The sequence below is a fragment of the Ciona intestinalis genome, unplaced genomic scaffold, assembly GCF_000224145.3.
Source record: "Ciona intestinalis unplaced genomic scaffold, KH HT001085.1, whole genome shotgun sequence".
Taxonomy (NCBI): domain Eukaryota; kingdom Metazoa; phylum Chordata; class Ascidiacea; order Phlebobranchia; family Cionidae; genus Ciona; species Ciona intestinalis.
Window position 1 is genome coordinate 1 of NW_004191406.1, and position 12934 is coordinate 12934.

At 35.2% G+C, this 12934-nt stretch overlaps 3 protein-coding genes across 5 annotated transcripts; all 3 read right to left on the reverse strand.

The window, feature by feature from the left end:
• Positions 1-972: 972 nt before the first annotated feature.
• Positions 973-3236, reverse strand: LOC100178392 (zinc finger protein 626). Of its 2 annotated transcripts, none has more exons than XM_002126921.4 (2): positions 1641-3113; positions 973-1345 (listed from the first exon to the last, which is right to left on the reverse strand). In XM_002126921.4, the coding sequence occupies exon 1, from the start codon at positions 2646-2648 to the stop codon at positions 1647-1649; it is 1002 nt and encodes a 333-aa protein (XP_002126957.1). In that variant the 5' UTR covers positions 2649-3113; the 3' UTR covers positions 973-1345; positions 1641-1646. The 2 variants fall into 2 exon arrangements, with proteins under 2 accessions (XP_002126957.1, XP_009861185.1); XM_009862883.3 differs by lacking the exon at positions 973-1345 and adding an exon at positions 3138-3236 and having other exon boundaries at positions 1503-2650.
• A 477-nt stretch (positions 3237-3713) lies between these two features.
• LOC100176079 lies at positions 3714-7808 on the reverse strand. 2 transcript variants are annotated; one of them, XM_002126969.4, is made up of 8 exons: positions 7612-7808; positions 6805-6927; positions 6215-6271; positions 5564-5683; positions 5075-5188; positions 4836-4908; positions 4476-4522; positions 3714-3841 (listed from the first exon to the last, which is right to left on the reverse strand). In XM_002126969.4, the coding sequence occupies exons 1-8, from the start codon at positions 7687-7689 to the stop codon at positions 3797-3799; spliced, it is 657 nt and encodes a 218-aa protein (XP_002127005.1). In that variant the 5' UTR covers positions 7690-7808; the 3' UTR covers positions 3714-3796. The 2 variants fall into 2 exon arrangements, with proteins under 2 accessions (XP_002127005.1, XP_004227517.1); XM_004227469.4 differs by having other exon boundaries at positions 4476-4537.
• Positions 7809-7843: 35 nt separating this feature from the next.
• LOC100181541 lies at positions 7844-12934 on the reverse strand. Its single transcript, XM_002126994.3, has 7 exons — positions 12119-12934; positions 11543-11662; positions 10707-10763; positions 9974-10096; positions 9281-9397; positions 8766-8844; positions 7844-8501 (listed from the first exon to the last, which is right to left on the reverse strand). The coding sequence occupies exons 1-7, from the start codon at positions 12209-12211 to the stop codon at positions 8422-8424; spliced, it is 669 nt and encodes a 222-aa protein (XP_002127030.1). The 5' UTR covers positions 12212-12934; the 3' UTR covers positions 7844-8421.

Consider the following 12934-nt stretch of genomic DNA (forward strand, 5'->3'; position numbering starts at 1 on the left):
AGTCGTGAGGACATAGTTTTATAATTCTTTGAATGTTCTTTGCTTACTACCAAATGGGACGAGAAATAGAATAAAAAGGTGTCCTATCTTACCCCACCCCCTATTGACAAAATTCAACGAATAAACTTTTGCTAAAAATACAGTTCATTATGTAAGTGTACAACGAAACAAACTTCGTACATCCATAATCAAAGTTAATTTTCAAAAAACTCAACTCGGGGGTCTCATTAGGCTAAAAATCTGAATACACGCATCACATTTTGGTGGATCTTGAATAGGGAAAGCTCCCTTTTCAAGAAATACTCTCCGGGCCCCCCACCGGGCGTGTTTTAGTATGACTCGTAACACCGGGTCCTCACCGGGTCCCACCGGGCCCCACCGGGCCCCGCACCGGGCGTGTTTTAGTATATTTTTTTCCACCGGGCCCCACCGGGCCCCGCCGGGCGTGTTTTAGTAGGACCGGTACGAGTTGACCAATACATTATGTTACCTTAGATACTTTAATACGTGTTAGAATTAGAGTACATATAATGTTACAGCCCACTGTTAATGTATATGGTCTACTCGGGGTAAATTCCGTGTACTTACATATTGGGGGTAAATATGATAAGAATCTTTGTTAAAAGGGTAAAGCATACAAACAAGTTTAAGAACCACTGAACTATATAATAACTTTTAATAACTGTTCTAAATTATTTGGTTCTTATTGTGTGATTATATAAAGTAACTTCTAGGTTGAAGTAAATTCCTATTCTTGCACATTAACACCAAGTTGTTTAGTAGGTTGGGGAAGGCGGGATACGTTTAATACAATATTCAAATCATGTTTTAAACAATTAACAACGGTCTATTTACACAAAACATGATCCGTAGAATCTAAGATACCAACAGAAAATATTGGTATTTCATTTCTACTTAAAGCACATTTAAAACAATGAAATTGATTTGAAATAAAATAAATAAACAAACATAACCCAAATTTCATTTATTTATTTTGAAACAGTAATGATGATCAGGACATCAGGTTAACTAAAACAATAAAGAGAAGGGAATTAGCAACAAAACACAGTCTTTAAAATACACTAAGTTTGCTACGGGTAAAAACTACTAGAGTATAAGTGTCAGACGAAAGCGTGGTTGCTAAACCCAAACACAGCCATAAAACATCCACTACAGTGTACAGATCGGGTCTTCAATGATAATATGTTTAAACTTTATAAAAATACATATACTACATATAATATATATAATAAGAAAAATGTGATTCTCAAAAAATGTATTTCTTCTGCAAGGGTTCATTTTTTTCTGTTGGAGCGCTCCTATTGTAACCGGGAACATTACAACCCTAAAAAAGAAACAATCAGTGAACAATATCCACAAAGTGTTCTACATAAGGTGCAACTATTGCCCTCAGTTCAGATGGTACGGGTTCGAGGTTCAATGCTGCTGCCATTTTAAGCTATGTGACTATGGACAAGACACTTAACGGCAATTGCTCCAACCCAGCGGTCACTAAAAGGTTGTATAAATTGTCGTTTAAACCACACAGCAAATTCAAAAAGGTAATCAGTCACAAGTTACATACATTGTAACTCGTAAGCAAAACGAATTAAAAAAATAACGTCAGAATAACATTTTACCTAAACCTAAGATTTTTTCTTTTTCTTAGATTTAGGCAAATGGGTCTTTTCATGCTTTCGCACAGCAGACTGTTGGACAAAAGCTTTGGAACAAATGCTACATTTATACGGTCTCTCTCCAGTGTGGATTCTTTGGTGAACTACAAGAGTAATGGAACATCTAAACGCTTTATTACAGACATCACATTTGTAAGGTTTCTCCCCTGTATGGATTCGATGATGAGCTTTTAGAATATTCGAATGAGCAAAAGCTTTTTCACAATATTCACATTTGAACGGCCTTACACCAGTGTGAAGTTTTTGATGACGCCTGAGAGCTATTACATCTCCAAATACACGATCGCATTCGCTACATTTATGCGGCTTATCAGTTTGGTGCGTCACAAAGTGCTGCTTTAAATGTTCAAGCCGTTTAAAAGATCTTTGACAATACTGGCACGTGTAAGGCGTTACACCAGTATGTATGCGCAGATGAACCACTAAGTTACCTCGGCCAGGAAATGTTTTATCGCAAACGTGGCATTTGAACGCCTTTACTTTAGTGTGCACTGTTTGGTGGACTTTTAAACTGAAATTCCTCGTGAAACCCTTTCCGCAGGTTTCACATTTAAAAGGTTTTTCTTTAGTGTGGGTGATCATATGCTGACTGAGATGAAGCTTTTCAGGAAAGTCCTTGTCGCAAATAGCACACTTGTAGGGTCTAGGTGCGGTATGCGTTTTCTCATGTCTATTTAGCATGGCAATTGAACTATAGGCTTTTGTACACGTTTCAAACAAGCACTTATGCGGTTTTTCTGTGGCATGAATAAACACATGCTTTCTTAATGTTCCTTTGCGAGAAAAACAAACTCCACAAACTTCACATTTGAATGGTTTTTCACCAGTGTGTGTTCTCATATGGTCCACAAGTAAATAAGGTTGATAATATGTATTATCGCAGTATTCACAACATAACTTCTCCTTTTTATTTGGTCGCCCAACAGTTTTCTTGGAAGATTCTTTTGGCATTACTTAACAATATGTAAGGTAGTTAATTTACCTATATTCTATACATAACAAATGTTACACAAAAACATATGCAAGTTGAAAGAATTATTTTGCATTACTAAGTTAAATTATAAATAACTGCCAACAATGTATTAACAAACTAAGTTGTTTTATCACCTATGCAAATGCTATTATTGATTGTGTTTGTAGTGCCTGGCTAAAACACATGATGTCATTGTCATCCTGTTTCAAAATTTGGGTGACATATCACTCCTAACGTAATAATACAATATGTGATTTTAGACCAATATATACGGTTTTAGTCTCTTTGCCCCGCCTATCACTGCCAACCGGCAACCGCGTCTTTCGATGATTTAAACTAAATATATGTGTTCAGTTAAACGTCGGAATAACTTGCAAAGTAACATTTTTTTACACGAATGTCCATATTTATAAAAAGGAATTTTCTCAAAGCGTATACGTTATAAGTTATAAAATACCTAATCTCACCTGTTTCTTGCAAAATCTTGGTTTCTGGGACTTGGGATAAAAAGGCAGAAATACATTCACATGCTGACTTTTGCAGTGACGGTCAAAATTCGACATTTCATGTGCGCCCGGTAAATAAACAGGAGAACTCTTTTATGGCGCCAGTGGACACGTTTGGGCTAATGTGCTTTTTGCGCAACGAGATTTTAAACAGTATTTTTACTCTTCACCACAAAATTCCCAATGCATTTTGATTATTGAATATGCTATTGCACAGTAAACACTCATCATAAGTTGCTGCAGGTTTCCGGTTTTGATGAAATTTGATATAATATGGGGTAAGATGGGACACCTTTCGCACGTACTGATCAAATATACGGATCATTTCAAACAATTAAAAACGGTCAATGGAAGTCGTGAAGATACAGTTATGTAATTCTTTGAATGTTCTTTGTCTACTGCCAAATTGGACAAGATAATAGAATGAAAATGTGTCTATCTTCCCCGCCGCACTTTGGCCTACTACATAATGTAATGACGTATATTGAAACTATAAATTAAAGCACCACCCACGTTAACGGATAAAACACATAAATGTAAATTGCACATTGATTATTTATTAACAACTGAAACAACACTATAATAAATTTTAACAATTAACTTGGTTGGAAGCTTCACTTTTATGCATCTGATTTGAATGGAATACTTCCTGCATAGGAACCCGCCTAAATCAATAAACAAATACATTTTTTTTGTCTCTTCGTTTGGTCATGATAAAGGTGGCTGTACACAGTATCCGGCATGGGAATTCGCTTGCGAAGTCGTATATGCAAACCCATTACCGAGTTCCGCATGCGGCGAAATCCGGACAAAACTGACGGATTCCGGATAATGTGTACAGCCACCTTAACAAGGAACAGGAAAGTTTACAAAAGCGAAAAGACCGGTAATAACGGTAAAACAACAGTTGTTTAAAAAGCTCCTTAATAAAAAGAAAAAAATAAGGTTTTGAATAAAAGGCGTGACCGTTACACCCTACAGACACTACCTGCTAGTGTAAGTTGTTTAACACTAACTAAAAAGCCAAAAATTTTAAGGTATTTCATGAAAAGGATAAAATTTAATTTTAATGCAAACAGACCATGTATATACAACTAATGTCTTCACTTTTAAATGTTTTGGTTTAAAAACTAAAATCATTTTCAGTGAGCCAGAAGATAAAAACTAACCAAAAAATTCATGATTTATGTGCGTATAATTCAGTTTATAAACAAGCCATAAAACTGACATATAAACATCATAGAGCTAATTGAACGCTGATAACAATTAATAATATTGTTTTATTTAAATAATTCTTACCTGGCCTCTCGTTGAAGTATAGTTGGTGTATGGGTAAGCCTCTACACCTATATGATTCGGATCTGTAATTATTTTCATGGCACATTAAGTTTATATTTAATAATAAATATAAGATACTTCTTCAGTATTCTATTAATTATTATAATAATATGAAACTAGAAATATATATATAGAATACAGTTTTAGTAATATATTTGTATAATATATATATATATTACAGAAAATCACAAAACATTCAACCTCTATATATATTACAAAAATTTAAATATATTGAATAAACATTTAATATATATCTATATTATCAAAATTTATTAAAGATTAAAACACACGTGGGTTAACAAACATATTCAAACTAAATACCGAATGATCTTCTGCTACACGAATCACCATAACCAAGCAAAGGTGTCCTTGAACTTTCGATGTATGTTCGTTGCTGTTGGTAAAAATATAAACTGTTTAAATGTACAAACTGTTGACGCCTATAATAATATTAATTTGCTTTAAAGATTAACAGAATATTTATAACGAAAATCAGATCAAATAAAACATTGAAGAAAAGGGAATTAGCAGCAAAATTGTTACAATATAACATTTAAAACCTTCTTTCTTTGTTTGCAATATTCCACTGCACAGAACGCAACAAGAACTTTCGCAAACAAGAAGTTTAGAAAACCCAAAGCTGTCAGGATTCCATGAAGTATCTTTAATGCTACCTGATAATACCCATGCTTAACATCACATATACTAATCTTATGTAACTAAGTCAGGATATGGTGGTAAGAAAAGCAGATTTCTTGTGTTTGAATGTATAGCGCTGTGTAGGAAGACGGGACACCGTTAGCACAGGATATCCAAACATCCTGATCAAGTTTTAAACAATTAACAACAGTCTATGGGAGTCCTAAGGATACAGTTTTAAATATCTTTTAATGTTCTTTGTTTACTACCAAGTAGGGCAGGAAAATAAAATAAAAAGGTGTCCCATCTTCCCCCATCCTACTATACCTTATATGATTAAATATCTGTCTTTTAAAACCCTCATACATATAATGCTCCTATTACATAAACATCCACACCAATTAACTTACATGGTCATCCTCCAATACAAAATACACATCATCCATTTGTATTGAATCCACCAATTCAAAGCCATACATTACTAAACCCAGTATACCAGATACAATGGCCAGGATCATAGTTGTAAACATCTGTAAATGAGTTATATTATAAAACACTTTTTAAAAAGTAACAAACACCTGTTTGATTGCTTAAACCATGAATAATATATTAGTGGCTCATATGGTATATTAAAAACGTAGTGTATATCCAACTGCCATACGGCGAGACTTCATCAGGGAAATTATGTTGGAAATATACTACGTTTTTATACCAGATGAGCCACTAATATATTATTTATACGATGCCTGGTAGCAGAAGTAACAGAATATTAACAGCCATGATTTTTAACTGAGACTTTCCCACATCTTTTACACATATCGTGTTTTAATGATTGTTTTATTCATAGCCAGTGGTGTGGAAAAAATGGGGGGTTCAAACTAAAATAAAGAATAACGGATGAAGATTTTAATTTACGCAACAACATTTTTATCATTTACTAACATTTTTATACTAATATTTTTAGGAACACGGCCCTAATACATACAAAATCCAATCAGCAATAACAAAACAATTTACTTATTTTTAATACATGAATAACATTTATTGCTAGTTAAACAAACCTTTTTATCACTAGGTTTACAACTAAGGTTGACACCTTTGCCTCCCGCTACAATGAACTGGAAAATAAATTAAACATTAAAATTATACACAATATTTTAATGTCCGGCGCCGTGGCATAGTGGTTAGCGTGCCTGCCTGTAACCCAGAGGTAATGGGTTCAAGGCTCGTCGCTGCTACCATTATGGGCGTATCGTATGTGTCTTTGGGCAAGACACTTAACGGCAATTGTTCAAACCCAGTGGTCACTAAAGGTTGTCTAAATTATCAGCCATAAATCAAAAAATTAAAAAATCCTCAAAAAATCACCCACAAAGTAACATACATGTCAACGCGTAAGCTGGCATGAGGTGTTAAACCCGTGTTATGACGATTGTCGTTTTTCGGCCATGTGAAGATAAAGTAAGTAACATTCATTCAATCTCAATATCCGAATACTGAATGTGAATTGGTTAAAATGGAACAAGATTGTTTATTTAACAAAACAACAACCAATATTAAAATGTTTATAGAAACGCAGTAGTTTTCTACATACTCTTGTCTTTGAAATATTTTGAAATATTTGGTAAACCAACTTAAACCACAAACTTACAAACGGGGCGCACCATAGTGGGGAATACACTTCAAAGTAATCAGAATGAGCGGAATTTATCCGAATGTATTCAGCCCAAACACCAAGCAACACTGAGACACAACCGACCACAAGTTTAACAACCTGTTAAAACACATAAGTACTGTAATGAAATGAATGAATTAAAATAAAATTGATTTTGTCTCTTTGGTCACAAAAATGCTTATGAAATTTGCTGTGGTAGTACTAAAGAGTAAGCTATATATCACAAATCATATATATATATATATATATATATATATATATATTACAGACCTATATATTACACATTTGGTTATAGGAGTTGGAAAATAGTAAGAATTCGAAACCCAAAAAATTATGGTAGTTTAATGAGATAAATTTAATCACATTTAATCATCTAGTTTCCTCTGATTTTTAAATTACACATTTAGATCTTGTTTGTAAATTATTTATTTACAGTAGGGTTGGGGAATATGGGACACCTTGAGCACTTAATATCCGAATATCCTGATCATGTTTTAAACAATTAACAACGGTCCATGGAAGTCATGAGGATACTGTTTTGTAATTCTTTGAATATTTTTTCTTTACTACCAAAGGGGAAAATAGAATGAAAAGGTGTCCCATCTTCCCCACCCTACTATATCATTTTAAATTATTTATATAACTTTTAATTAATTTAATTTAGTTATAGTGACTATATAAATAAACAGCTTGGTTTTAGTAATGATGTATAAAGGAAAACTCTTTACTCTCAACTTAAGTTTTAAACAAATAGAATTAAACCTATGAACTTTAAAAACTTACCCCAACTCCAAGGAATATTCGCAAATATTTATAATCGGGCGTCTCGTGTTTCTGGTATGCGCTTGTTTCATGATACATTACTGCTTCTTAAACGTTAAAGAGCAAAAGACTAGAGATAAACTAAAGTACACAAAAACAACGATTGCAAAATACCTGCTATTAAAGGATTTATGCAAATATTTGGTCACAAGATATTTGGTTTGTTTTTCTGATGGGGAAATCCCGTAATCAATACTGTTTACTGCATGAAGTGTATTTTACATAGGGGAGCGAAATATGTAACGTGCATTTAACACAGTGTCGTGATTACAATTGAATTAAGATTGTCAATTAATAAAAAGTGAAATATGAATTATTGTTAAAGTAGGAAATGACAGCAGTTGCAAAGAAGTAGAAAACGATAAACGTGTTAGAAACTCGCATATTTTAAGCAAAACTTAAACTATTAAGACAAAACGATCGCATATTAAAAGCAAAACTTAAACTATTAAGACAAAACGATCTTAAAAGGCCGAATCCTCTAATTGCAAAATTGTATAGATCGTTTATATCTAGACCGGGACGAATTCAAGAACGGAGTTAGACTGTATGAACGACGTGTTGCCACGTATAGCCTATACATCGTTGGGTGTTGGAGTGATATAGGCCAAATCTGCCCTTAGTGCTGGAGCATTGGGGCAACTCTGGCTTAAATTGTAAAAAATACAAAAGAATAGAATCGTAAATGCATGCGCGAGGTTATACAAGTCCCTCGCCAGGGTCCAACAGGCTATAGAACCGATGATGTACATTTGTTCCATTTAGTCGTGTTTAGTAAAACAGCACCACCGAATCATTCCCTTCTTGGTAGTTTATACCATTTGCGCCTGAGATATTGCTTATTTGAATTTCTGGAAAATAGTAAAGGTTTTTACAAGAATATAGTAAGGTGGGGTAAGACGGGACACCTTTAGCACATAATATCTAAATATCCTTGTCGTGTTTTAAACAATTAACAACGGTCTATATATGGGGGAGTCCTGAAGATGCGGTTTTAAAATTCTGGAAATGTTATTTGTTTACTAAAAATAGCACGAGAAATAGAGTAAAACGGTGTCCTATCTTCCCCCATCCTATACAATATAAGGAGTAAATGTGAAGAATTGCATTCTTACCATCATATGTGTTTTCTTCAGCTATCCTTTGTTCTAGTTGGCCTGTTGTTGTGTATAGATTGCTCCTACCCGCTGAACCCTTTAAGTAAAAGGTATTGAATGAGGGAATAAATGTGCCATGTAACTTAGTTAACCTCGCATGGCGGGGCAATGACGGTCGTTATAACATAAGTGTTCTGTTTCATTCACCTTGTGCCCGCTTGCGAGTTATCACGTATGTAACTTATTTATCCTTGCATGGCGGGGCAACGACAGTCGTTAGAACACAACTCTGTGAACAGTTATATATTTTATTGTACAGCCAACAGTTTGGACAACCCATTAATGATTACTGGGATGGAACAACTACCGGTAAGTGTCTTGTCAAAGGAGGCATATACACTCACAATGGTAGCAGCGACGAGTCTTGAACGCTTATGGTCTGTACATGCTAACTACTGCGTAGCGCACTATTATAGTGTATAGAACTACCTCTAACATTTATTAAGCTGTACTGAATCACAAATACGACTCACCGTGTAAAACTTGTTGTATACAATACCATAGCAATAATATAACTGAGAAAGCGCTACAACAACCTCAGAAAACGCGAGTAGAACGAGAATAGAATGAAGAGCGGTAATTGCGCCTCCCTGTAAAAATGAAATAAATTTAAAAATAGCAATTAAACTCACACAAATCGTTTAACATGTATTATATAATGATAAATTCTATACAGCGCCGTTAAACAGTGGTTAGCCACGTGAAGATGAGCTTTATAAGAAGTTAAAAGTTATATTCATTTTATAAGAAGTTATATTTATTTATTCAAATTAATTACTTTAATTTCTTTAAAATCTGCATTAACAAAATATTCCTTTATATTCAATCTAATTGTCCACATGAAACTGTAAAACAGGTCTGTTTGGTGGTCGTTACAATAATGCATGGATGTAACATTCTCACGTGGCAGGACAACGACAGTCGTTATAACACGGGTGTTTTGCTTCATACACCTCGTGCTCCCTTACGAGTTACCACGTATGTAACTTTGTGGTGATAGGTTTTCTGCATGACCAACAATTAGAATTTAAACAACCCATTAGTCACCACTGGGTTTGACCAATTTTGTTAAGTGTCTTGCCTGCAGACACATACTTCCACAATGGTTACCACGTATGTAACTTTAATAACCTTGAAAGGTAACAATGCTAGCATGTGCCACTTACCACCGTAGGATTGGAAACAATAGACAGGTTTGGATTGTAGCTTGCTGCTGAAGCAATTTCAATGGCGAACATCATGATACCGAAGATGGTGGATGCCATGGCGCCGAACATTGCTCTATTTATCTGGATGGATGGATATATATGAATGATACGTATTTGTCCTTGTGTGGTGGGGTAGTAACAGTCGTTATAACACGGGTGTTCTGTTTCATATACACCTCGTGCCCGCTTACGAGTTACCAATATGTATGTAACTTAATTTATCATCGCATAGCGGGGAAACAACAATCGCTATAACACGGGTGTTCAGTTTCATACACCTCGTGTCCACTTACGAGTTAGGCTTACCACGTATGCAATTTTTTGGTAGATTGCTTTTTAACATATGGCTGACAATTGGCTAACCCATTATAGCCACCACTGAGTTTAGGAAATTGCCGTTAAGTCCCGAAATACATAAGGTTTGCAAACAAAGCTGAAATCTCTATATATTTTACCTATACAGTACGTTGGAAAGATAGGACACCTTTTCATTCTATTCTATTGTCCCATGTGGTAGTAAACAAAGAACATTGAAAGAATTATAAAACCATATCCTCACGACTCCCATAGACCGTTGTTAATTGTTTAAAACACAAAAAAACATTTGGATATTATGTGCTAAAAATGTCCCGTCTTCCCCTACTTTACCATAAGATGTAGCGCTAAAATAAAACGAAACAAACGCGCTCACCTGTGTGAACTCCGGTTGTCCTCCTGCTAAGATTCCCAAAACTCCAGATCCAATAAACTACAACGTTCGTTAAACATATGGTAACTTAGTTTTTTTACAAATTAAAAACAATACCCGATCATAGTTAATGATGGGGTATCCGGTACAGTGCTTATAGCGCACCCGCTTTTGGCTAAAGCTTGTTTGGGTTAGAGGTAAACTGGTCATATAAACGAGCACGATGTGTATGAAACAGAACACCCGCGTTGTAACGACTGACGATGCCCCTCCATGCGAGGATAAATAAGTTACATACGTGGTAACTGGTAAGCAATCACGAGGTGTATGAAACAGAACACCCGTGTTGTAACGACTGTCGATGCCCCGCCATGCGAGGATAAATAAGTTACATACGTGGTAACTGGTAAGCAATCACGAGGTGTATGAAACAGAACACCCGCGTTGTAACGACTGTCGATGCCCCTCCATGCAAGGATAAATAAGTTACATACGTGGTAACTGGTAAGCAATCACGAGGTGTATGAAACAGAACACCCGCGTTGTAACGACTGTCGATGCCCCTCCATGCGAGGATAAATAAGTTACATACGTGGTAACTGGTAAGCAATCACGAGGTGTATGAAACAGAACACCCGCGTTGTAACGACTGTCATTGCTCCGCCATGCGAGGATAAATAAGTTACATACATGGTAACTCGTAAGCAATCACGAGGTGTATGAAACAGAACACCCGTGTTATAACGACTGTCGTTGCCCAGCCATGCGAGAATAAATAAGTTACATTTATTCATTATAATCATATACACCATAATTTGTTATTAATTGACATAACTTACAAATACGCTGCACCATATCCCAGACCCTGTGTCAAGAATGTTGAAGTTGTTTTGACTGTCCAACCCCAGGGCTATGGAAGCGAAGAGAATTGAGAGAAATCCGATTAATATTTGCGACCACTGCGAAATTAATTAACAACATTGTGACTAAAAGGCGAGAAGTTCAAACTACTTTATATCGTTTATAACTTATAAAATAGGTTGGGGTAAGATGGCCCATCATGCTAAGTTTCATTTAGGTTTGTCGTCCCATTTGATGGTAAACAAAGAATATTTACTTGTGGTAACTAATAACTATATTGTATACGTTACAGTTGGGTAAGATGGTTACTGTTAGCACATAATAGCCCATATTTCGTAATCGTGCTTTAGCAATTAATAACATTCTTTCAAATTCGTGGTATAGACACCGTTAGTTTAAAACACAAGTTTCGCTATACGCTGTATCTATAGGCAGTTACTGGAAATAAGCGTTTGCACAGTCACTATTTTGGTTGGTACACTGATAGACATTGTTACTACATATAAATAGCTCGAGGCATAACAACACAATCCTATCAATAACAACCAACTTACACCAGTAAGATTGTAATACTTTGAATATTTCCTGCCGATTCTTGGGTTTATAACTGACTGGGGAAGATATATTTGTGGCTGGCCTTCCTCCATAATACTTCTTAGACAAGTATATAGGACTGTACAGAAAGTACATACGCACACAAACGCACAGACCGTGTCAACACAAGACGCTTTATCTACATAAACCCAGACCTGCGTGACGTCACTGAAGAGCTGAAACTTAATATTCGACGTCAAAAGCGTTAATTTAGTTTAAATTAAATACGCTGTTGAATTAGATTTATTGTGATGGATTAAAAGAATTTGCATTTGAAAAAAATGGTGTTTTACTTGTTTAGGTTTGACAATGTATATTAGCAGTGTGGGGTAAGATGGTATACCGCTAACACATAACACCCCACATACACTTTCTTGTTTTTAACGATTAACAACGCTCTTTTAAGAGCCGTAGGGATACGGTAATAAAGCTTCAGATAAAATGGAACTACTCTTGTACCATCTTCCCCAACCCTAGTATACTGGGAAATGCCACATCTTGGCAAACAGAAATAAATTACAAGTTTCAAAATCAACGAAGCGTGTTTACGCAAACTTATAATCGCCCACAAGTAAATTACCCCATTCAAATACCAATATACGACAACACAGTGTTTCAAATACGATTCCCCATTACGATTAAGAAAGCAACGTATATTAGATAATAATAGAAATCATGATTAACTACGAGAGTGGTTTCAACCTTTTTAAATAAATTAACTGATAAAGTGTATAGTGAACAAAATTTACACTCAATAAACATTAGCATTTGCAGGC